At 29.8% G+C, this 26,973-nt stretch overlaps 1 protein-coding gene across 1 annotated transcript in view; it reads right to left on the reverse strand.

The window, feature by feature from the left end:
- Nucleotides 1-26,973, reverse strand: part of LOC107445580 (acetoacetyl-CoA synthetase) — a 35,626-nt gene that overhangs the window by 8,440 nt on the left and 213 nt on the right. Inside the window, exons 2-14 of the mRNA XM_087161436.1 lie at nucleotides 23,392-23,469; nucleotides 23,187-23,315; nucleotides 18,252-18,355; nucleotides 17,562-17,679; nucleotides 16,217-16,327; nucleotides 14,301-14,398; nucleotides 12,890-13,004; nucleotides 10,954-11,035; nucleotides 7,162-7,315; nucleotides 6,548-6,625; nucleotides 5,525-5,717; nucleotides 3,263-3,385; nucleotides 2,126-2,239 (exon numbers count right to left, since the gene is read on the reverse strand). Of these exons, the coding sequence (XP_087017562.1) occupies nucleotides 2,126-2,239; nucleotides 3,263-3,385; nucleotides 5,525-5,717; nucleotides 6,548-6,625; nucleotides 7,162-7,315; nucleotides 10,954-11,035; nucleotides 12,890-13,004; nucleotides 14,301-14,398; nucleotides 16,217-16,327; nucleotides 17,562-17,679; nucleotides 18,252-18,355; nucleotides 23,187-23,315; nucleotides 23,392-23,469 (1,497 nt within the window). The remainder of the gene's footprint in view (nucleotides 1-2,125; nucleotides 2,240-3,262; nucleotides 3,386-5,524; nucleotides 5,718-6,547; nucleotides 6,626-7,161; nucleotides 7,316-10,953; nucleotides 11,036-12,889; nucleotides 13,005-14,300; nucleotides 14,399-16,216; nucleotides 16,328-17,561; nucleotides 17,680-18,251; nucleotides 18,356-23,186; nucleotides 23,316-23,391; nucleotides 23,470-26,973) is intronic.

Below are 26,973 nucleotides of genomic sequence, written 5' to 3' on the forward strand. Positions count from 1 at the left end.
AACGTTTTCTTTAACATGAAATGAATTGAGGCCTTTAGTGTTGCTATTTTTTCATCATACATTTTCAGATGGCTTTGCTCACAGTGTACGAAAACAACAAATTTATTTTTCATAGTTCTGACAACTGCACTGTGTAAAACGTTCGACCATCTAAACAACAAAATTGGTGTCAAATTACTTCAATTGAAAGCGGTATTCCACGATGTGCTTCATTACACCAAGAACCAAGGATAGGTTGTTCCTGAGGGGGTGAAATAGCCGGAATATTTTTTTACAGTACTTGCAATGTACTCGCCACCTTGTCTATTATTCAGTGTCATTAAAATTTATGATTACAGTGGGATAGAGTACACATAAGAGTCAGTAAATTTACTGTAACGATATTATATAAAGTGAGAATCATAAATTTTTGAAGCATATATCCAGAGGTTGGCCTTTGGTATATTAAGCAAGAATTAAGAGCACACATTGTGGAAAACAATACATTTAATACTAAAAATTAACAAATTTGAGAAGAGTTCTAAGATGACTGCTCTGTCTGAGTGCTAAAACAGCTCTGAAGTTTGAGGTGGTGGAGCTGCTGTTGTGAGTGTATGTGTATACCCCCATATATGCAAAATTTCTTAAAATAAAATTAATTTTCTAATCAAACTCACAGCACAGAGAGAGTATTAATATGAAAACGAAATAGGCTTAGCAAAACAGAAGCGTATAGAAATTAAATATCATAAAAATAATTAATATCGATTGTTCACAAGTATTTCAAAATTAAAATAGAATTATCTTTATTAGACAACTAAATGCATACATGTATATTTCGATGGCCGACTGTTGTTTCAATAGATATTGTATAGTGGCGTGGAAGGAAACAGAAAACTGACGCCTCCTCTTACTCGATGTAAAGAAACTACTGGCGATATTTAAAGTGGTCAACGTGGTTATAGTGGGTAGTGAAGTGTTTGAAGGTGATGATTTAAAGTGGTGAAAATAAATCATTCATTCTGTGAAGGCTCGTGTAATCTAATTTGGTGTAATCTTCTTCCACTTTAGATGTTTCAATTTAACTACACTCTTTAAATTGTATATGATTGATCTATTTTTGGCAATTTGAAACAGTGTTCCGTTTCACAATATTTTGGTTTGATCTACATCAAATTAAAAGACATATTACACCTCAGTTTTTACAATGCACCTAACATTCGTTATAGGATGTTTGGAAAGTGAGACTATAAAATAGACTTGGATAATAAAACAAAAATCCATTTTATAATAATAATAGTAAGCTTGCGTCGTTTAAATCCATATATACTTCATATATACTACGGCGAATAAGTTGCACATACTGTACGAAAATAACCTATTTAAAGTGTGATAAAACAGTTAACAAAAATCACATTATCCAACATAAATACTTAGGAATTTTAGGAATTTGTTACATTTGTTCTTGTGTGTTTATGTAAGCATTTACGTAGGAATTAGGTAACGCATTTACTAGGATATATACCTTCAATCTCTTTTTCTTTACTCTTGTGCATTCTCTAAGACTTTATAATTTAAATCTTTTCATTTAAAATTAGGTTTGAACCTTTCACCACGTTTTTGCTAAGAAAAAAATTTTTTAACTTGCAAATGACTAAAAAAATCATTTCCTTGTATTTTTAAACAAAAACAAAAAAATGTGGTTTAACACGTTGAATGCCATGGGGGTAACCAGTGACTGACACTGAGTTTGTTCGTACCACCACGGGAATCACCGGTGACCGGCGAAGACAAGATTATTCGAAACACGTAATTCAAGCAAATTTTTAATGCTTTTAATTTTTTTATTATTATCGTTGCGAAATGGTTTGAAGAAATTAATACGATAAATACTGAGAAAATCATTCCACAGTAGTTAAGAGATAGTTTTAATTTTATAGAAATAATTAAATGACACGTGACTTATTGGTTTTGTTTAAGAAAAGCAAAAAACATCTTGGATTTGCAAAAGCAAAGACCATTTCTTTCAATTTTTAGCATACTTTTGTATCGTTAAAGAAGTTCAAAGTATCGTACTCCCATAAAAATAATATGATTTTTTTAATTTCAAAGTAGATATTAAAAATTATAAGAACATGAATTATACCATCATCGTTATAGCATTGAATATCAATTCCTAATCCTGGTAGTTGAATTTCACCAGCATAACTTGGAGATTTTAAGTAAAATCCTGAAGCTTTGCCAAAAAACTCCGTGGAGCCTAAAGCACAGTATAAAACAAAATTAGCTTTTGTATTGTCATAAAATGTTTTAAAATAATGCAATGCATCCATTTTTAAGCATCATCATATTTAAGGTATTAAGTATCAAAAGATGCTCAGCTTATTATGTTTTCTGATATACATAAGTAATGATAATAAATTAACTAGACATTAGAAAATGTTCCTAAAGAATTAGAAATGCCCTCCCATTATCCTAAAGATAAATTAATCAGTCCTCATGAGCCCAATAGCAGAAACCTTTGAATAGATCTGCAGCTCCATGGAAACATTTCATTCTATTTTAATAACCGACGTTGAACAGCCAACACAATTCTGAATTTACGACTGCTATGTTCAACTCCGTAGCCTTGAAATTTTGAACTCAATTTAGAAGACAAGAAAACTCCTGGATCAAGCATCGAGACAAACTAGTCTTTGTGGAGAGCATCATGATGGAACCAACCCGCATTTGCGTTACACGGAGAAGAAAATCACGATAACCTACCACAGTTGATCCGGCGGCTTGGGGATACTAATCCATGATCCGTCTTCCACTGTGGATATTTTGCGTCAGTATTGCGGTCGGTACGAACTGGGAGCAGAACTCGTATCGACCTGCCGATGCTGGGATTCGATCCTGGGTCACCTCATTGGGAGATGAGTGCTCTATCCTTTGAGCCACGACGGCTCAAAACATACAAAGCATCTAAAGACTGTGACTAGATATTTGTATTTACTGATATTTGTTTGAGAGGCGAAAATAAGGTTGCCCACCACCATGCCGCATAATTTCTGCCAGCGATCCCAGAAGTTGATATTGATTAGAGTCTCTGCATTATTGACATTGAAAGAATTCGACAGAAAAAAGACAGAAAGAAACATTGAATGCATTTCACTTCTCCTCAAAGCTCACAAAACTTTATGCTAACTACTCTCATTAAAAACAAGCGTCAACCACATAAAAGAAATAGAAAAAACAGACTACCGTTTAACAATAAAATAGTAGGTGATCGGAAGTTTACCGTAGAGGCTTGATATAAATGTTGTTTTAGGAAGGTATGTATACAAATATTCCACATTTTGAATTTTCACGGGACAGCTACCAAGTGCAATAACTTTCAAGAATTCAAAAGATAGTGATGGTCCTAAAACGTAACAAAAAAAAAGAAATATTATAAGCATATGCATTTTTTAAAAAAAAAAACCATGATTAATGAATAAATAGATATTTATTCCCTCAAATATTTTGGTAAATTACAGTTGTCTAAAATTATAATATTTTCTGAGGATAGTACCATATTTTATACATAGCATTGTTCTAAAGGCAAAGAAAATGCAGGCTGCTGTAAATCACATTCATTATTGGAGTAATATATGTGTCGGATAAGTATGTAGTAAATGCGAACAGAAAGAACAGTAAAGTAAAAAGTTCAATGTAGATGTAATATTAAGTCTTTAATTTTCTTACACAAAGAAGTAAAAATTATATATTTTTAATGTCGATTCACTTGACATAATTTTAAGCAATTAGAAAATGAATCTTTCTTCCTTATTTGGCAAAAATTATGATTACCACTTATGTAAAGTCATCATTTAAAATTAAGATTAAATTTTTTTCTGATAAAAAAAGAAAAAGAACTCAGTTAGGAATCTTGAGAAATAGTAATTGATATTAGCTATGTATGGGAGTAAGAATTATTTTACTATTTTAATTTTTACTTTTTTTGTTCATTTTATTTGTAATCCACTTAAAATGCCTTAAACACAGTATATTTAAATTTCGATTCACTTTTGCGGTAAGTACTTTTTTTTCTTTGACAATACTTTTAAAATTGACACTCTTTTTTTCTAATTGTCTGTTTTTTTTCGTCTGAATCCATCAGTACGCACCTTTTCTTACTGTCCTCATTTTCTATATTTTTGGATTCAAAGAAAAAAACACAGTTCTGCCATTTTAAAAACTTAAGGTCCTAAATTATTTTAAATCAACCGCATTGCTAGATGGAGGTAGTGAGTTCAATCGGGACAGCCGACAAAACTATCAGCGTTTCTATGCATCAAGGTGCTCGTCAAGTTAAATCTATCGTGGCGGAAAGTTCTTTCGTTGGTTGTGGTGTGTAAGTTCGGAGAGATGTTCCCAGCTCATGCGCTGTCCACGTCGTCTGACCAAGGTCAAAATTACATGGCATTCCTACCATAACTGTTAAAGGATAGAACCCTAAAAACTGGGCTACGTTTGTGGCCATAGTTGGAAGATTAGAATGATGCTGGCTTTTCTCTCCCAGAGCACTTTTCTATAGCTGAGCATTCCCATTCTAAGCATTAAATACCCCCATTCAATGCATTAAATACCCCATTCTATGCATCGAAAACCCTATTCTATGCATTAAATACCCCATATTCTATGCATTATGTACCCCATTCTATGCATTAAATACCCCATTTTTCTAATTACTGTACGTCGCCATGCCTTATGAATTCTACTGTAGAAACGACGATGTAAAAAGAAAAAAAAAAGAAAAAAAAAAAAGAAAAAAAACTCGCGCTTTATGCTTTCCATTACAGTGATATTGCTTATGTGGTGAATATTGCTTGTAAGGATGTTTTTTATCACCCTTTACATTTATGCCCATGAGTTTCAAAACACTCTGCATAATGTATAGTGACCATTTCATTTTCCAGAATCACGCTGCATAAATATTTTTGCTTTCGCATCAGTCTTAATACTTTAACCCTTTGACGCAGAGAGCACACAGGTGCTCCTATTATCTTTTTTTTCTGACGCTCTAAATAGAAACAAAAATATATTTTGGTATTCCTTAATTACAAAAAAATGGTTACTAAAAAATTCTGTTATAATATCGGGTTTGCACTAAAATATAAAATCCAAGAAAAGTAGTTAGAAAAAATATTTTTAATCCATATTCAAAAATTTATCAGCAATTCTTTTTGGAAATTAAAGAAATTTCAATGATGAATAGCTGCAAATAGGTGCGAATTTGAAAAATTATTGTTTGCTGTGAGCCGTGTTTGAAAGAAAATTATCTTTAAAATAGAAAAAGCCATCGGTGTTTCTTGCTGTATTTTCTAACTATTAATTGATAAATAGAAGTAAATGATAAATAGAACATTTTTCATTTATTTTGACTTAAATTAATGCAAATAATTAAAAAAAATAAAAAAATTCAGTTTAATAAAAAATTCTGCGTTAAAGGGTTACAACTGAGCTTACACAATTTTACGAGTTAAAATACAATTAATGAAGTTTTCAAAGTAATTCTTACTTGGGACTATATTCCTTTTTTCCAATTTATCCAACTGACTGGGAATTAGAAACACATAGTTAGCTTTACTCTCTGAAAGGACATCCCAAAAGTTACGTGAACTTTTCTCGAAGAAAGCACTTCCATTATAAAGAAATAAAGAAGCTCCAAGAGCTAGGCATGGAGCAAACATAAGAATAGGAATCCAGCCCGTCTGAAACACAAACACTTTCAATTCAAATGTGCATATTAAGAATTTAATAAGAGAAGAGGTCGAAAAGGTTTTTCTGAAGAAAATTTTTAATTTATCGAAAAAAAATATATGTTAGGAACTGTTTTATTTGGAGCAATTTGGCACAAAATTTAAGATAATACTTAAAATACCGAGTCTAACAAAAATATTGATACCCACTCAATTTTAACAGAAAATAACTTCCCCATTTTCAAATTTGAAATCATCTGCAAATTCAACCATTGTTTGTCTTTATCGATTGTCTTTAAATCGATACTCACAAGCAAGTAAATTCTTATTAGAACTTGAATCTTGGTAAACATGTATATATATATATATATATATATATATATATATATATATATATATATATATATATATATATATATATATATATATATATATATATATATATATATATATATATATATATATATATATATACATACAAAGTGTCTGTACTTAAATATTGTTCTTGCTTATGTTTAACTCCAGTAAAATAAAATAAGAATCCTTAGTTAAATTTGGTAATTTAGGGTAAACAGAAAAACTTAGCGCATCAATGCTTTCCTGATTAAATCGAAACCTAGACACTTTTATCCCTCAGTGTTTTAGATTCAGAAACGTATTATGGTATGCAAAAATGAATTATAATTAAAAATAATAATTCCTTCACTACAAATTTTTTTTCCAAAGCTTAGAATTTCAAGTGCTATGGTTTAATGAGTAATTTAAAATGTTTTTATGTTCATTAAAATGTTTTAATATAAAATAAACTTTTTTCAAACAAACAATAAGTAATTTATAATTACCGGAAAATTGTTAAACAGAACATCTCCTCTTTTAATGCCACAAATAAAAGATACACTTGCTAGTGAATGAAATAATACCTGTAACCAAACAAATCAGATATTATTTTATTTTAATAATTTTAGTTCACTTGAATTAATGTTGAAAAACTTGGATTGGGGCTAAACTATGTTTCCATTATGATAAAAAATATTCGTTATCAAATTTTCGATGATGAAATATTATTCAACGGCAAAAATTAGAAACATAGAATTAACTTTATTAGGTTGAAAGAAATAGCCTTTTCAGAACAATTTTGAATTCGTTTTTCTCAGAAATTTAGATAAATTCTGAAGCTTGTAAATTTAACTAACCCTGTTGGTTTGAAAACTATTTTCAAAGTATTTATAGAAAACATTTGAAATGATTTAATGTCAATTACTGTCACTAGATTGAATTATAAATTTATTCTAAAATGTTTACTGCGTCTGTGTATTAAATTTACAATCAATGTCGCCAGAGCTCAAAGTTTAGATCTAATTTATGCACCTTTTGAGAACCGCCCAAAGAAGATCTAAAAATTATACTAAATGCAATTATTTCCTATTTCAATTCATCTGAAAATTTGTGAACTCACCCACGCAGAATGAACTGTTCCTTTGGCAATTCCTGTAGTTCCCGAAGTAAAGCTCAAGAAGACGGGATGATTAGCTGAAAGTTGTTCGAACACAAGGTCTGGAACTGTTCCGTCTTCTCGAACTCCAGTTTCCAGAAAATCTGGTAAAAAGCAGCTAAAAACGGTTTCACAATTTAAGAATTTTAGAATTACCATTAAAGGAGAACTCGAAATTCGCTTTTGAAAGCTTAAAAGAATGATTGCATACATTTACAAAAAATTTATACAAAAACATACAAAAACATATATATATATATATATATATATATATATATATATATATATATATATATATATATATATATATATATATATATATATATATATATATATATATATATATATATATATATATATATATATATATATATATATATATATATATATATATATATATATATATATATATATATATATATATATATATATATATATATATATATATATATAAAATAAAATATTTTTAAATATATATATATATAAAATATTTTTAAAGAGCCGGAGTGCAAAATAATGAAAAGATATAATCTCGTAGTCAGCTCACACTATTATATCCACAAAAAGGAGTGCTTTCTAATATTGTATTAATACAGCCAAAGCAAAATATGTGAATACTATAGTATGAGGAGCACTATAAAAAATTGAAACGAAAATAGAGCCCATTAAGTAAAAATATACGAAATAAAACATACCAAGCAAAAAACAAAAAGGAAAATAAAATAAAAATATAGAGCAAAAAACAAAACGTAATCTATAAAGCGAGGAGCGAATTCAAATGAACTTACACTAACTGGAATCTTTGAGAAATGATTTAAAATGCTTTCGTAATAAGATTGCCAGATTACAAAATGTGAAAACTGAAGCTTGAATAGAGGTTAGCAGCGTAAATATATGGATTTTTCATGGCGCGTTCTTACTGCAGTACTAAAACGCGTTTGATTTGGTAGTTACCATGGATTGCCTCGAAACTGGATATTCTCAAGGCAATAATATTTTACTGAATAATTTAAAGTTTATAACTAATAAGGCTGATATTTAATTATACAATTTTAACCTTTTTAGAAAAGTAACATTTTTTAAAAAATAGAAACATAATTTGCCCGATTTGCACAGATTTCTAACCACAGATTTGCACATGGTAAAAATATTAACTCAGTTATCAAAGAAGTTTTTAGTGAATTTATTAATAATAATAGTTCAACTGAATGATCAACACAATGAACAATTAACTCAATGATTTTATATAGAACTTAATTACATTAATTGCGTATCCATTGTTTTTCATTAAATTTTAAAAGAGTTAGTCTATTTGTTTTTCGGATAAATAAACATCATTACGTATTCTTTTGATTCCATTCATTTGATTAAAAATGTATTTAAACCAATGTTTTTAGAAACATTAGAATTGCAAGTAATTAATTTATTTATATTAAAATTGAAATCATTTCTTTTATCGTATAAATCAACAATGCAGATATTTTCTTCTCTTTTAATACCTAAATCCAAAAAATTAAAATTAATATTGTCATCATAATTACTAAGCAAGATTTATTCCTGGGGATAAATATTATTTAACAAAATTGTACAATCTTGTGAATTAAAGATAATTAAATCATCAATAAATATAAAAACAAATTTATTATTAAGAGAATAAATTTTTTCATACTGGTGTAAAATATAAATTAACTAAGCGAAATAGAAAATTAGATCCTTGTGGAATACAATATATATATATATATATATATATATATATATATATATATATATATATATATATATATATATATATATATATATATATATATATATATATATATATATATATATATATATATATATATATATAATAAATAAATAAATACAAGAAAACACTATGAAAGTTAAGAAAAACAATAAGTATCATTTATTGCGCTTAAGCTGCAAGTAAACAGCACTCATTAGATAAGCTCAAAATGTAATGCAAATCCATTTCGGGCAAATCCGTGTTAAAATTATCTATTAAAATTTTTCTTTTATAATTTAAATAATTTTTCTATGTGCTAATCCATATCGTGCAAATCCGCGGCTAAAATTATTTGCAAAGCAGGCAATTTATGTTTCTCTTTTCTATTTTATATTTTTCTTAAATAAATATCTATCTTCTAAAACTATTTATGATCAATTTTTAAAATTATCCAGTATAATATTACCTTGCGCTTATCCATTTCGGGCCCATCCTTGGTAACTAACAAATCAAAACACAGAATAACAAATCACTTCAGCAGTGCAGTAAGAACGACACTTTAAAACCCTCTTGTTACACTCAATTTGCGCTTTTGTTTTCATATTTTGAAATCTGGCAATCTTTCTGCAAAAACATTTTTAAATCATTCTTGAAAAACATCCGTCCATGTAAGTTGTTATGATTTTGCTACTCGCTTTATAGTCCCCCCTTTTTAATGTTTTTTCTTTTTATTTTATTTTATTATCTGTTTTTACATGTTATTTTTACTTTTTATGATCTATTTTTTTGTAGTTATTTTATAAAAAAAATTTTTGAGTGCTCCTCACACTATTGTATTAATATATTTTGCTTTGGCTTTATTGATACAATATCAGAAAGCACTCTGTTTTGCGGATATAATCGTGTGGGCTGAAGAAAAGATTATATCTTTTTTTTTGGGCTTTTTTTCCGTTAACATTTCCTTATTTTTTTTTTTTTTTTTTTTTTAATAAAATGTTGTTTGTTTTTTTTTTACTTATTATTTCCCACCCCCTTCTTTTCATATGTCTATAATTTTTCTTATATATATATATATATATATATATATATATATATATATATATATATATATATATATATATATATATATATATATATATATATATATATATATATATATATATATATATATATATATATATATTATATATATATATATATATATATATATATATTATATATATATTTATATATATATATATATATATATATTATATATATATTTATATATATATATATATTATTATATATATTATATATATATTATTATATATATTATATATATTTAGGTTGGTTTAACAATAAAAAAACGGCTTTTTGCAGCGATTCAGAAAACCGGAAAACCAAAAAACCGGAACAAAATTCGATAAATTTTCCCCCCATTTTTAAAAAAAAAAATTTTTTCCTCATAAGATTTCAGGATTTTTCTTTCTTTTTTGAAAGATGTTTACCTTACCATCATTTTGGAAATATTCATTAGTATATTACTTCATCGTTTTTTCTTCTTTTTAAGATTATTTCCAATTTTTTTTTTTTTTTAGGTTGGTTTAACAATAAAAAAACGGCTTTTTGTAGCGATTCAGAAAACCGAAAAAATCAGTTATCCGGAATAGCGATGGTCTCGACCGTATATATATATATATATATATATATATATATATATATATATATATATATATATATATATATATATATATATATATATATATATATATATATATATATATATATATATATATATATGAAAGGATTGTCAATGTGTAAAGTGATACAAAAATAGAGACTGATAAAGTAAAATATAGCAGAGGACGGGAAAAGAAAAGGAATTATCCTTATTTATTTCTTTAATCATTCATTAATTTAATTTTTTATCTTTAAATTCGATATGCGAATATTGTTTTAAGGGTACAACTATATTAGTAAAAGAAACATCATCAGTGAAACTGCTATTTTGAAGGAAAACAAATGCATATGTTGACTTGAAAATTCACCTATTTTTAATGTTAGATATATTCTTTGACAACGTTGAACTTCGTGAGGGTACAATGATAATTTTCTCTAAAGTGGTTGAATCTGAAAAAAAAAACAGGATTTAATATTTCAATGATAACATTTACATTTCTGGAAAAGTGTGAAAAAAAATTTAAAGTGAATACATTATCATTAACTCACGAATATCGATTAATACCTTTTATACTCACTGCACTTATACACAGATGAAACGGAATAAACCAGAGACTTCAAACAATGCATATAGCTTTAAACAATGCGAATATATACTTAGATTTTAATAATATGAATAGAATGCTATAAGGTGAGTGGTGTTAATATTATAAACAAAACGCCCTCGAACAATGTAGATCTAAAGCGACAGTTTTTTTTCTATGATTTTGCTGAAACTTTCAAAAACTATTGCTCTCAAAAATCTAAGCCTGTTCAAATATCTTATTCCTTGTTTAACTTACCTTTCTTTTCACCTGCTTTTTCTTCTAATTTTTTTTAAAAGATGTTTCTTTTTTTTCAGTTTACCTACTGTAAAAAAAATTTTTTTTTAAAAGTTTTCATCAGTTCTTATTTCTTAAAGATAGCTTTTAAGGTAGAACTCTTACGTTAGCAGTTCAGAGAAAAAAATATTTTAAGCAGTATGCCGGCCTGTTGAACAAGTGGTTAGCGTGCCTGACTACGAAGCCATTGATAGCGGGTTCGAATCCCGCTCGAGGTGGATGTTTCTCTCCGTGTATTGTCCTCTGGTGCGAAAATGAGCAACACCTCTTGCATCTTCAAAGATAAAAGAATGAGAGTACAGTATCTGGCATTCGAAAGAAAAATGTAAGGGGTCTTGATGGTTTTGAATTTATAGAGAAAATATCTTCAACTTTCTATAACTTATCTAAATTTTACCATAAGATTCTGAATTATTTACAGGAGCTTAACATGAGCACAGACATTGTTTAGTAGCAAGGAACTTACATAATTTAATTTACTTTAGAGCTAATATTTTAAGAAAAAAGATGCTATGACGTTTTATAAGTTTGTCAAAAGTTATAAAAATACCGTTAATAACTTGAAACAACTTTTAACAGTCAATAGAGCCTTTTTAAAAACTGTTCTAGAAAAAAGCAAAAAAATAAAATTAAAAAAGAAAATAAAACCAAAAAAATAAAAATTTTAAGAATAAATTAATTTTTGGGGTGTTTATAAATTAAAATTATTTTGACTGAAAACTGAAATTATAATTAAATAGCATGAATTTATGCAACATGCTTTACTCAAACAAATTACCAAATCTTAATAGATTTACTAGAAGTCAAGAAAAGTCAAGTAATCCTGCGCACCGGATTAAAATATTTGAATTGAAGGGGAAAAAATTTATACACAAAATCTTTAATAACTAACTTTGAACAGTACTTGAGTATGCACATGATTACAGTTTGAAAAATGAAAGCTTTATTTTCTACTTTCAGAAAACGAGTTACAGTATTATTGCTGTAACTTTGGAAATTTTTTAAAAATTATCTTGTACTTATTTTCAAATTGCTCAGGATAAAATTGTTCATAATAAATATTTTTCAGGAATTGAAAATTTTGTTAAGAAAACACTCTAACAGAAGACTTAAAGTAAAATGATCAATTTATAACATCATGTGTTTCAATTACAGGAGTTGGGCAAAACTATGGAAACACATCTCAGCTGATTTTTTCATATTTCTCAAGAAATACTTAAGAAAATTAATTTAAATTGTTAGAAGTGTTTAGGTCATGGAAATTTCTTATATATATCATAAAAGTTTAAATCTTTTATGAGTTGAGGACTGTAAAAGTGCTTCCATAATTTTGTCTAAACCTGTAAGAAGTAGTGGGAAAATATGTCACATTATGGTATTGTTTTTATTATATTTGACAGTAAAATTAAAATTTGTCACATACTTTGAGCAATTGTTGGCAAACAGCTAAGAACATCAAACTCCACTCCATTATCTTGAAAGCGATCAACAGCAATTAAGATTTTAGGTTCCATTCTGCTTACAATATTCGCGGCAGCCTATGAATTTTTACTAGAAATTTAATGGTTCTTTCTAACAAAATATTATAAAAAAGTTATCTTAAGTAATTTCCTACATGTAGAAATAGATTGTTTATTAGATAAGTTTGCAAAAGTAAATCAATAACTCACTATAATAGTAACCTTTTTTGTAACTTTTTACTGAAAGAAATGGTAAGTCTGCTTTATCTCTATCTTTTTAACGAACTTAAAATGTTTATTTCTATTTTTTTCAACGTTGTGTGTGTGTTTTTCTTTGAGTTATAAAAAAGCTTCTACGCTTTACCTAGCCAAAATGAGGTTGTTATTATTGCTTTCTTCTAGTGACACTTGATACGCCAAATTCACTAGCCATTGGTCTTTTGCGAATTAAGTCAGGAGGGTGCGCCTTTCGTTTGACAAAAATGCACCGCAAGGGGAAATTACTTTTTAGCTCTGATACCCACAGATAGATGGCGGCATCACTTATTCTTGAAGCCACTTCCTCGATTTAGACATAGAACCAAAGGGAAAAGAAAATTTCTCCAGTTCCCTATATACATACCCTCAGCTACTGACCACAGAACTTTCGATTCCACAGACTTTACGCGCGCGTATATTTTGTTCGCCCTTCGTGGGTCTTAGCGGGGCCGAGGATCGAACCCTGGCCCCTCTGGACTGGAGTCCGATTCTCTAAGATAGTCTAAACAGGTGATCATCTTAGTTTTTCTACAAGAATTTTTCGCTTCTTTGCCTTGAAATTATTTTTTTAGTTGCGTAAGTGATCACGGTCCTGAAGGGGTTAATGAGGTTTCAAAAAATTTCCAAGCTATGTTATGGTTCAACGTTCTACTGAATATTGATCAACGCAAAACTTTAATGAAATTGCGACAAAATTTTACGATATGTTATGGTTTAAAGCTGAATAATTTTCTGAGAGAGTTTGTCTTACCGTTAAAAACTCGCCGACGCCTGGTAAATCTTAGGTTTTACCTGCAAAATCTAGTTTTTATTAAAGTGGTTTTCTAAAGGTCCATATGATTTAATATTATTCAAACTCGGCCTTTTTCAAGCCTTTGCTGTAAAACCTAGAAGTTGCCAAGACATTTTGATAATTCCTAGATTTTACGGGCAAAATATAGCTTTTTCCAAAGTGGTTAGCTACAAATCCGAAGTATGTTTTAATTTTATTTCATTTCATTCTTTTAGCAAGCTTTTTCCGTAAAACAAATTACAAAACCACTTTAGTAAATCCTAGAATTTTTCATACTGCGCGTTATTAAAGTAGCATATAAAAGTAAGAATATTTGTCCTTACCAAAGCTCCGAAATATGGTATTGACCCTCCCCAGATTGCACCAATACTTAACGTAGCGAGCATCGCAAAAATAGCTTCTTTTCGGTTCGACATGTGACCTATTTTAAGAAAGAAATAATTTAAATTTGTAAACGTAAAATTTACAACTGAATTGAAATATTAATTGAGAAAAACTATAACATGCATCGTATACTACAAAATATTATAAGAAAGTCAAATTTAATCTATAATAGACACAAATTTAACACATTTTCATAGAATTTCACAAGAGTTGAAATAACTGATTAGATTTGTCACAGTATGTTTTTAAGATAATTTAACTAATTAATTAGGCTTTTATAATATATTAAGATATTTGAACTAATTGATAGAGCTTTCTGCAATACGAGTTTAGGTGATTTGAATCTAATTAGGTTTCTTGAAATTAGTTTTCTTGGAGAATAAATATGTTTTTTGATTCAATATTTGTTTGACGGAATATAAATTTTAAGGCTTTAAGTCGAAAGTGACTATTCTGTGCCCTAATCAAAAATTTTACCAAGCTTTTAAAGTCAATAAAATAAAACAATGTGATATTATTTATTTGTGATCCAAAATAAAATATATCTTTTTAAAAAACAAATTAGATGAATAAACTGTAACTAGAGAGTTCCGAGTTCTTGAAACCCACGTTTACTTTAAAAATAAAATTCCTGAAAGGGTTAAATATTTTTTGAATTTTATCAGTTTTATCTAGTTTTACTGGTTTTCTTCAATCTTAGTTTTATTTTCCTTAATAAATAATTTATTGTTTCTGCCGCATGTATAAAAAGACATGCCAATTTTTCTAAATTCTGTCTACGCATTTTCGCATTGAAAACTAATTTTTTGGAGAGGGGACTGACTGGCTACATAGGAAACATTTAGTATTAGGATTAGAGTAATATCATCATCGGAAAAATACGATAAAAAGTTTTAAATCTGTTTGAATGCCGGGATAGCCTGGTTGGCAGAGCACTGGGATCATGTCGTGGAGTTCGTGGGTTCAATCCCCGCCGGCCGAAGACTCCCCGTATAGTAAATGGTGACCGATGCACGTTAAATCTGTCGAGTCGCAAAGCCCTCCATGTTCCCATAACAAATCAATACCTCTGGGGGTACTTATCCAGGAGTTTCCTTGTCTTCTGGATTGGTTCAAAAATTACAAGGTTACGGAGTTGAACATTAGTAGTCGTAAACCCAAAATTGGGTCGGCTGTTCAACGATGGTTATGAAAAAAAAATTTAAAAAAAACATTTAAAAAAGTGTTTTTGAAGGTTTGGTTATCACAATTTGTGAAGTTTATCCTTCGAATTTCGCTTACTTGCTCCACGTCAAAACTATGCGAACTGTATCGAAATTCGATTTTTTCAACAACCAAAGAGCACGTCAAACTACAACAAAGTTGCATAAATTATTCATTGATTGTTTCAGCTCCTTAAATATAACTTTGCTTTTGGTTTTTACTTTAAAAATTCACAGCCATAAAGTTAACGTTTCATTCAAAAATTAACTAAGTCTTTTTTAGCATAAATGGTATTAATACCTTGATAAAAGTGCCAAGTAAATTTATCATAGTCTTCAAAAATTAATTTTTTCCAAAAATAAATTTAACACAAATTTTTACATATAATGGATATCTAGAAGAATTATGAATAATTTTTGATGCAAGAAAAATGTATGAATAGCTATAATTTTAAGATTCTGCAAAATGAAGATACCTTGTCGATCTCTTCATGTTAAATCCACTGGAAAATTTTTGTTTAAATTCTATTCGATATATTTTGGGTCTCAACCTATCACAAACTGTTACCCGATAGTCGAAATTCCCTAATTACGTTAGATACGGGATCTTTAGTAAAATCACAAGTTAAATTTGATTATGATTGTATACATACATGCAACTCTATCTCCCTTTTCGATTCCATGTATGCGAAACGCTGCTGCATATCTTTTAACTTCTTCAAGCATTACTGCAAATGACACAGAATCTGTGTTCCCTTCTTCATCTGATTAATAAAAAACATTTATTTGAAGAAAAAATGTCAAGAATTGCACTAATTTTAAAAAAAAAGATGTTTTTTTTCAGAGATATTTCTCTAAATATAGCACACATATAAATTTAATCTAGTATAATAAAAGGAAAAACGATTCTTCGCTAATACCACTTCCTTCTACTGAAATATCATAAATTATTATTAAAATGAATTGATTAATTATATTTTGTAAGGTGTTAGTGTTTATGTTACGGTTAAAGTAATAAATCCGGTCATTATTAATACTAACCGATCTGTATTAAAAATAACTGCTACTTTTTGTCAAAGTGAAAAATATCGTTAAATTATTCACTTTAACCACTTATTATTAATAAAAACCACTGAAGTTTGATCAATGTGATTGAACGATTCATATAACACTGGGAGATGAGTGTGCCTCCTTGTATATGTCCTGCGGTTAAAGTAATAAATCCGATTGTTATTACCACTTCTTTTAGTCAGAGTGAGAAATAAAAAGGAGAGATTTGTAATAAGTGGCTGGTCCCTTGCAAGCGACAAAACCAGCGTTTCTATTCTGCCCAAACTAAGGACAATCTTTGAGAATCACGATGTTCTCCGATGGTTCTTCAAGTGATGGTCCTCCAATGTGCATTAGAAGCACGGATGTCCTCCAATGGATCCCATCACGCTTGGATATTCGCTGTAATGGGGTATCGGACAGATTGGCGTAAGAGGGAAGTGAAGACGAAACAGTCACTGGCTTCTTACTTACTTATAGGGAACTCTGTTCCATTGAAAGATCCAAGCTTCATCTTTTGGGGCGTATACCATCTACACACCAATGGTATTATAGGACACTCCCTGGAGCCCTGCCGGACATTAAATGTGACCTAAGAACCCAGAACCCAGACTGCTATGGCCAGATTTGCAAGTGGCCATCTTAAGTGCCTTACTTTTGAGGGAGGCAGAAAGATCTTCCCGGCTAGCAAAAAATGCTGTATTCAACCAGCTTCGCTGGAACATATTTTGGTTTGTCTTGGACTTTCTAAGGTGAATCTTACGTCAGATCCTCTTTTTGATGTGGATTTTCTTACGGTCAGCGGAGTCCTGGAGCTTATCTGACATATGGCAGATTAAGAGGATAAGCAACAACAACATATCATTAACACAACAACATATTATTAGATTGAAAGATATATGAAGCCATGAACTATAACTATACTTATGATAAAGACATATACTGAACCTTCATATATAAGTGCTGTCGTATCATCTCTGTACCTCGTTAGATTTTCAGCGTAGTTAAATTTAGCCCCCATGAACCAATCATTGTCTAGGATACCAGGTCCAGTCTTGAAAAATACCTAAAATTTCGCAGAAATAAATTCAACCACCTAAATTATCTTAAAATCCTAATCAAATTTTAACATAAACAACACTTGAAAGCTAAATTATGTTTACAATACAAACTTTAGTACAAATTTTATTTTGAATTGAAGAACACGACTGTGAAAATTGTTCAATATTTAATAGTTATGAAAATCCTTCGATAAAATTACTTGTCTCATGACACTTCGCGAACTTACCTATGGTGCACTGTTAGAACTTATAGAACGTGTTTAACTATAATATTATTCAATTTTAACGCTAAAATTGGGTAAGCTAAATTCAACTAATTAAGTTAAACTGAAGTTCAATTTGAAATGAATTAAACTATAATGATATTTAAACAATGATTTTGATACTTTTTCATAAAAAATAAGAAAATATAATTCCATAAATTTTATTTTTCTATTAAAGTTTAGACACATTGACATAGTTTATCAACGTTTCATCGTGCAAAGTTACTGGTAAATTTCCAAATAAAATTTTAAATGCTTGTAGTAAATCGATTAAATTTTAATGGAATTAAGCAAATAATGTTACGTGTATTTACTTTTTTGTAAGATCTTGATGCAACAATATCAAAATAATTCCAAACAGTTTCCCAATAATCTTCGAATTTGTCTATTGACCATCTGTGGAAGTCTCTATCTGATTCTAAAAAATAACAGTTTTTGTTTTTAATCTAAATTAATGAGTTTCATAAACTGCAAAAAATTTCAGTGTATCTCAACATTAAAAATGATGGTAAATGCTTAAGATTCAAGTGGTAAAGTGAGAAGCCATACATTCTCGGTACAAGTATTTCACTACAACTATGTTCGTTAATGCTACCTGATGTGAAGTAGCCGACACGATTTTTGTTATTCAGTAACTTTAAAATCCATTATTACAACAAGATAGAGAACACAAGAGTCAGTAAAAATATAATGTAAGAATCATTAAATTAGAGTGCATCTATACAATTAAACTACACTGGTTATCATAAATTAAGGAAAAATCACAAAAATAGCGATAACTCTTTCAAAAGTAAGCCAAACCGTGCAAAATTTGCATATGTTGTCCACTAAGAGTAGCTGAGTAAAATTGCAATATGCAAATTAGTGGCGCTGCACTCGGCTTACGTCATCTGCCTGGAGCATAAAAGTCCAAGTTTGAGAGAAAGCACACAAATTTTACTGTGATTGCGACATTGAAAATCTGAGATAGCCAATTCGTAATAATGACCTCTAGGCATCATTTGCCTGAAGAACTACGATGGAGAGCCATCGGGAGACTAGAGGCAGGGCAGAGTCAATCAGAAGTGGCCAGATGGCTAAATGTGAGTCCATCTGTGGTTCATAGACTTTGGAGGCAATTTCAAACCACAGATTCGGCATCTAGGAGGTTCAGTCAAGGACGGCCAACTGTTACGACCAGTGCCGATGACCGATATTTGACATTAAGTGCACGCAGGAATAGAACCGCTACTCCGACACATCTTAGATCCTCTCTTGCTGCAGCCACCGGAAGGTTGGTGTCAACGTCAACTGTGCGCAGAAGGCTCCACGAAGGTGGTCTGTATGCGAGACGACCAGCCATTTGCGTGCCGCTCACATCACGCCATAGGAGAGACCGTTTGCAGTGGGCCCGACAACATGTCCACTGGACGTCAGATCAATGGAGGCCTGTTCTCTTTACGGATGAGTCCAGGTTTAGTCTAGAAAGTGACAGTAGACGTTATTTGATATGGAGAGAACCTGGGACCCGTTATCATCCATCAAACATCCGTGAAAGAGATGCATACGGAAGAGGCAGTGTCTGTGTTTGGGGAGGCATATCCTTAGGAGGGCGCACATACCTCCATGTCTTTCCAAGGGGAACCGTGAATGCTCAGGTTTATCGAGACAACATCCTTGATGCTTATGTGCGCCCATATGCCGGGGCAATTGGTGATTGCTTCCTGTTACAGGACGATAATGCAAGACCACACAGAGCTCGCATTGTTGATGATTATCTTCAACAGGAAACAATTACTCGCATGGAGTGGCCAGCTCGATCCCCGGACTTGAATCCTATCGAGCACGTTTGGGATGCTCTAGGGAGGCTTGTATCTGCCATCAATCCGCCCCCTCAGACCCTTGCCACGCTTGCAACTGCTTTACAAGAGCAATGGCTCTCACTTCCTATTGAACTGATAGACCGCATAATTGAAAGCATCACACATCGCTGTTTGTGCTGTATTGCTTCTAGAGGCAATCATATTCCATATTAAAGGTACTTTTTCTATTGCAAACCGATACTTCCAATTTGTTTATTTTATACATGTGCTAATTTCTATACTACTATTAATGTCTGATAATTTCTTTTTATGTTGTTTAATACCTTACTATGTGTTGTATATTGTGGGTAAGTTTCATAAAATTCCATGTGTAATTTCTTGAGTTATCGCGATTTTTGTGAATTTTCCTTAATTTATGATAACCAGTGTATATGACATAAATAATTAATAAATATAGATGATATAAATAATAATGATATAAATTAGGTAGTAAACCAAACATACGTGTAGCACAGAGATAATATTAAAATGAATCCGAATTAGGCTTAACAGAGCGTGAGCATATAGAAATCATACATTACAAAATCAGTTAATACTGTTTTTAGAGATTCAAAAATTAAAGTGTAATTATACTTACTACACAACTGAAACATTCATACATATTTTTGCTGCAATGTTTTGTTTTTGTAGATAAATACCAGCATAGAAGACAACAGCAAACTCCCTCCAACTCATTCTGGATTGTAAACAAACTACTGGCGAAATTCAAAGCTTGCCAACATATGTGTTTTTGAATGAAAAATAATTCTCGTATGGTGTGAAAGCGCAGGAGTTAAGCGTTAGCTTATTCAACTTTATGTGTTTAGATTTAAAATATACCCTTTAAATGGTATATTAATGCTTGATTTGGTTCAACCCGGAAAAAAGTATTCCTTTGCACAATTGTTTGGGTTGTTCAACATCATATTCGAAAAGATGTTACACCATAGTTCTTACAGCTTGCTTACAGAAAATCAGTAGACTTTAGTAATACTTAGAAACAGTCCGAGTGAGTCTTCTAACTTTCATGGAAATTTTCAACTTCTGCAGAATATTTCATTATTTGAGATAGAAAATATTTGACTAAATTATGCTAACTTTAATTATTATTTCTTATTTATAATATTGAACAGAAGAAAACCTTATTTTTATAGAAATCAGTGAGATTAATATACACACTGAGAAAAAAAGTATGGTCAAAACTACCAGAATATAGTAACGTTTACCATGCTTCTGGCTCTATGGTTGCACCAACCAAAACGCTTTATAATCTTTACCAAACTGCTTTGGTAATGATTTTGGTAAAACTAGCATTAAAATGTGGTTTTATAATGCACTACAAAATTTGGTAAATGTGGTAAAATTTGATAAATTTATCACGATACCTTAGATGATAGCATAAAAACTATTTATTCGGTTAAATTTACTTTTCATTTTTGTATTTTTTACTAAATGTGTGGTAATAAGAACTATACTTTTGAAAACCAAAATTTCCGATAAACCGTTACCATATGAATAAAAAAATTACCAAATAAATGATTTAAATCGTTTTATGTTGTTTAAATAGTTAACATGATTATTTAGAGACAAATATATAAATTGGTTTTTTAATACCAGAATTGTAGGGTTTTTTTTACCAGAAGTGTCATTACCATTGAGAACGGTAATTTTACCAGACTATTCTTCCTCTGTGCACCTAATGTGGAACTATTTCATAATTGCTTATTATATACGTATATCAAAGTTTTTACACATCATTAGATTTGTTTACAGATACTTTTGAGTAACTATTTCAATTTTCAATGGATTTAATAAAATTTCAACAGTATATATAAAAACTATGTATTTTCATTCTACAAAATATTACTTAAACTTCTTTTTCAACTAATTCTGGAATATTTCACACGAACACGCGAAATAATAGACGAATATTTTGCAAAGTTTAATGTTTAAATAAACAAAAACAACAAGCGCAATGGCAAAATCAGATGAAAATGAAATTGTGCATGCTGTGAATGTGAGTAAATACAGCTTTGAAATAAAAAGCTAATCAAAGTGCAAGAATGCTCATATCAACCATGTGCACTGCACACACTTTACCCCTCCTTTTATAAAGCATTCCTTTAACAATGCTTTCAAGGAATGTTTTAAGGTCCATGAAATAAAATAAAGTATGTACATTTCAGGTCGTAAATTAATATTTAGGTGAGGAAAGAACGATAACGTTTTCGAAATCTGATTATTCACTATTGAGTGAAACAGATGGGAAAACATTGAAATCCATTTTACAACCACATAAATTTTAACGGTGTTTCTAAAAATTGCTTCCTCTCAGATTTTATGTTTTTAATTCTAAGTTTTCTCAATCATTCGTCAAATATTCTCTATTTTTGTTTCAATAAATAAAAGTATTATCTTGGCGTCGATAGCAGAAATATATTACAACTGAAATTGATTATAAGATAATTGCTTGCATGTAATCAATTACTTGTAATGGTGATACCAGGTAACTTTGATTGCAAGTATGATCACTGATTACGCGTGTATTGCTTACATAAAATCTCTGATTGCGTGTGTATGGCGTACATGTGATTTGTGATTACATGTAATCATTACAAGAAACGATTACAGGTAATCATGATTACAAAAAAAAATGAAATATATAAATACATGTAATCATGACTATATGTAATCAAAATTTGAGAACACGGGTAATCAAGAATACATGTGCTCACATACGTATATACAATACATGCACATATATTCTTGCTTAACTATTGATATTTAAGATAAATAATTATGCAATACATTTTACTATCTGTATAGTATAATGATGACTATAATATGCAATCGTATTTATTTGCAATCGCATATTTTAATTCTTGTTATCATGATTACTTGTTGCTGTTTCTAATGTCGCTTGCCAGAATCAGCAAGGCTGTTAATGGAACCAAGCGAATTTAAGGTGGAGGGTGCGTTTCTTGTTTTCAGTTGCGCCATCTATGGTCAAGAATATGACTTCAGCCACACACACGTCATTCATTCATCCACAGATCGTAATTTTGACCTGAATCAGAAAAAGACCAATCTCCAATTCAGTACCCCCAGAGGTACTGATTTAATATAGGAACTTGGAAGATTTTCTGACCTGACAGATTTAACATGCACCAGTCCTCATTTACTACACGGAGAGTCTTTGTCCGGCGGAGACCGAACTCACAATGATTACTTGCTATCACGTTTACATGTAATCATGATTACATTTAATCATATGTTTTGATTACTTGAAATCAAGATTATTGCTGTAATCAAAATTATGAGAAGTTGTAATCACGATTACGTGTAATTGATTACAGTAATTGATAATTGGTATCACGATTACTGTATATTATAAGCATTTCCACTTACTGAATTTTCGTTTGTATTTCTTTTCAACAACCCGTTTGAATTTTTCGCACTCAGTATCCTCTTCAGTGCCTTCCCATACTAAATGAGGGTGATAAGTTTTTTCCTCTAGTGACCGTCGTTTTGAATTACCTAATAAAATTTTCAAACATGTTCAAACACGTTCCTGATATTACATACTTAATTATTTCGAAGTTAAATACATTACTTTCAATGCAGCAACATTCATTTTTATCTTCACGTAAAGGTATGTTGTGAAAAGACATCTTTTTTTGTTTTTGCTTATCTAAAACACCAAAAAAAATATTTCATTTGGACATTCATAATTTGCTTTAACAAAAAAATTTATCTCTATAGTTACTATAAAAACTATAAACTTCATATTTGTGTGTGTTGCAAATTTGTAAATATGTGCATAATTTTGTGTATATTCTTTTGTAATGAGGCTAAGTATATCAAAAGGACCCTAAAAATCAGTTTAATTAGAAAAGAAAGAGCAAAGAATTGCAAGAAAGTCGCGTAATTCTAATGTAATTTAGAGAGAGTATAATGTCTGATGTACTTTTTATGAAAGTCTCGATTTACAACCAGCAAAAGTTTTATAGCATATTAATATTTACATATTTTCCCCGCTTTGTCTCCTAGTTCATTAAAAGCAGTAAAGTTTACTGAATCATCATTTTTTATTTGTTTATTCTTCACGTGATTACAATCAGGTATTGATATTATCAGTAATTGTTTGTAAGCAGAATTTGAAATTATTTTCTAAAGAATTCTACAGATGAAAATCTCCAAAAATTAGAAAGAATGATTTTGTATAAAAGACCGATTTTAAATTTACTATCCAACTTTAACTTCTAATAAAACATAAGATTCATATGATAGCTACTGATTCGTGTACATGGCTTAGCAGCAAAAAAAAATATTGCACATCCTTTTCATCCTATTTCATCGAATCAAGTGTTCAGTATCCCACTCAAAAAAATATCCTTAAAAATAGGAAAGTTGGCCGTCAATTTTTAAGATAAGTTCCCTACTTTGAGAAAGAAATGAAAAAGTACAGTACCTGTAATTGTAATGAACTTCGGGAAAATTAGAGTAACTGATCATTAATTGATACGGTTCTTTTTAACTGAATTAGGGGTTGTACATGCTTTTCAGTGTTGGTTACAGCATCAAACTACAGACACAAGCGTTTTGAGTTCAAATACAGTCAGCGTCGAAGAATATTTTTTTCACACTCCTCTATATTCGTGACAACGATCACGTAAATCTCTCCCTTCTCGAAAAATTGCATCACTACACTATTTCGCCTCGTTTCACGTTTCACTTAAACTCGACAAATATATCTCCTGAGTTTTAAATAAGGTTAAGACGCGAACTGAAGATAACTATTATGATTATATCGTAAATTTACCGTCCATGATCATATATTTTTAGAGGGAAAAGTTTCAGGAGAAACCTGAATTTTTATGTCAGTGATAGTAACAGGGACACTTTTTACTTATTACACACCGTAATCTGGCAGTGGAAATTTTTAGAGTGTACGCATTTAGAGATTTTTAACTGCAATTTTTGTATTTCAAAATAGCTAAAAATCTTAATTCTAACAAGTAAATAGTAAAAAAAATGTTTGCTTGTTTTTGAGGCATGTGCAAACAAAACTTATCTAATTTATTACCGAAAATATTGCACGACAAAATTGGATAAATAAATCTGAAACACCCATATTTAATACCATAAAGCATTTTTAGAATAATATTCTAAATATTAAAAATAAATAAAGTTATGCATTTTTTGTAATAACTAGTTTAAACTTCATTTTAAAAAAATACTGCTCTAATTAATAAGGAGCTATTAAGCGTTGCTTTTTAAATAAAATTTAAATGAATTTATAAATGCATTTCTTGTTGTTCATTTGGCAATTTTAATTTTTAACCACAATACTTATACATTTATTTGTAACCAAAATATATTTGCTTCTTTAAAGTGTTTACCACATTTTGAAATTTTCTATTAATTATAAATAAAAGTTCATAATTAACCATAATGAATTTATCCAGTATTCAATAATAATATTAAAATTATAAAAAAGTAAAAGCGCTATTGTGTTTTCAAGTAAATAACATATAAAAATAGTGTTCAACATAGTGATTGTCAAATTTTTATTAACTACATAGATGACTCTAAGACTTCAAAGATAATTATATTTACAGTTATCAAATTGATTGTTTACAGTTATCAAAAGAGATAATTTCTCTTATTTGTACACTGTAGAAAATACCCTTTTTTTCCAGAATTTCTCCACTTATTTAACGTTTTAGAGCCGTTTTGTTGACAAAACGGTTTTCCTCTGTTTTCACAAACTGATTAATACTATCAATTATAATTCCAAATTTTGCCATGCAATTTTACGTTTCGTAATATAACTTTACGTATCCTCCAACCTTTTTACGATTATATTCTACACTTGCTCTTACTTTTTAGCAATTACTTCATGATTTTGAACATCGTATAAATTGCACTACGTTGTGACTTTATCGTCAAACTTATACAATATTGAAGTGAAATTCTCACTATCAGAATTTCTTCATAATAAAACACTTGAGGCTACAGCACTTCTTAATGAAGTGAACCAGGTTCAAATAGCAAATATGACTGGTCGGTACAAATTCTGCCGACTTAAAACATTTACATCTGGTATAAGTACAAATTTACTTCGTTAGTTTCATACATATATCTTGTTCCCATATGGTAAAAGTCAGTTGAGACTACAGATTTATTTTTGTTGAAGAAATTTCTTTCGCTACGGTAAAAAAATCTAATTACGGATTTTCTTTGTAATTTTTACGGAAAAATCTTGTTCTTGTATGGTAAAAAAAAAACATTGAGGCTACGGATTTATTTCGAAAATTTTACGGTTTTGCACAACCAACCCAGCTGCCGAATTAAAGCCGTAAATTTTACGGGATTTCGATAATATACCCTCTAACTAAATACTTCAGGAAACTTAAATTTTGTGCCCCTTGTTAAAAATTAAAATGTTGCGACTGTTGCAGAAATTAATAGTTCTACATAAGACAATTAAAATTCAAATCATAAATCATCAAAACCAATGTTTTGGGATTAATTCATTTTTACATTAGGTGGGTATGTCGCACTAGAGCTGCACAATAGGCTATTGGCGACGGTCTGAGAAACATCCCTGAGGATAATCCGAAAATATGCCATCGCAATTTTGCTCCTCTGCAGAGGGGATGGCTCCCCTGTTTTGGTACCCCGACTACCAGCGCGTGAAGTCGAGCATTTTACAGTGGAACAGTTTAACGAGGGCCAATTTTTAAGCATTTTTACATTAAAATTCAAAACTGGATTTGTGACTGACTACAAATTGGAAGAAAAGTGCTCCCACAACTTCCTGCTGTCACCCAAAAAAAAATCCTTTATTATCCATGTTAAAGCTACACAATTTCAAACATGGCACACTAGCTGCTGTAACAATTCAGACAATCTAAAGCTGTATTGAGTTTATAATGAATAACAATGGTAACTTTGTGCTTTAACCACTAATGTGCCATCGCAACTTCGAAATAAACATTAAAGTAGGCAATGCAACAGTGCTTCCTGAAATATCACAATTATGAAAGTGATCAACTGTCACTATTGATTTTGCGAGTATTGTGATAAAGAGTTTTAAACAAATTAAGTGTTTAAAAGATAACGAGCACTTTCATGCGTTTAAATTGTTTATTATTATATTTAATTATTTTTATTTGCTTTAATTTATATG

The sequence above is a fragment of the Parasteatoda tepidariorum genome, chromosome 4 (assembly GCF_982258835.1).
Source record: "Parasteatoda tepidariorum strain Cologne lab strain chromosome 4, Ptep-v5.0, whole genome shotgun sequence".
NCBI classification, from domain to species: Eukaryota; Metazoa; Arthropoda; class Arachnida; order Araneae; family Theridiidae; genus Parasteatoda; species Parasteatoda tepidariorum.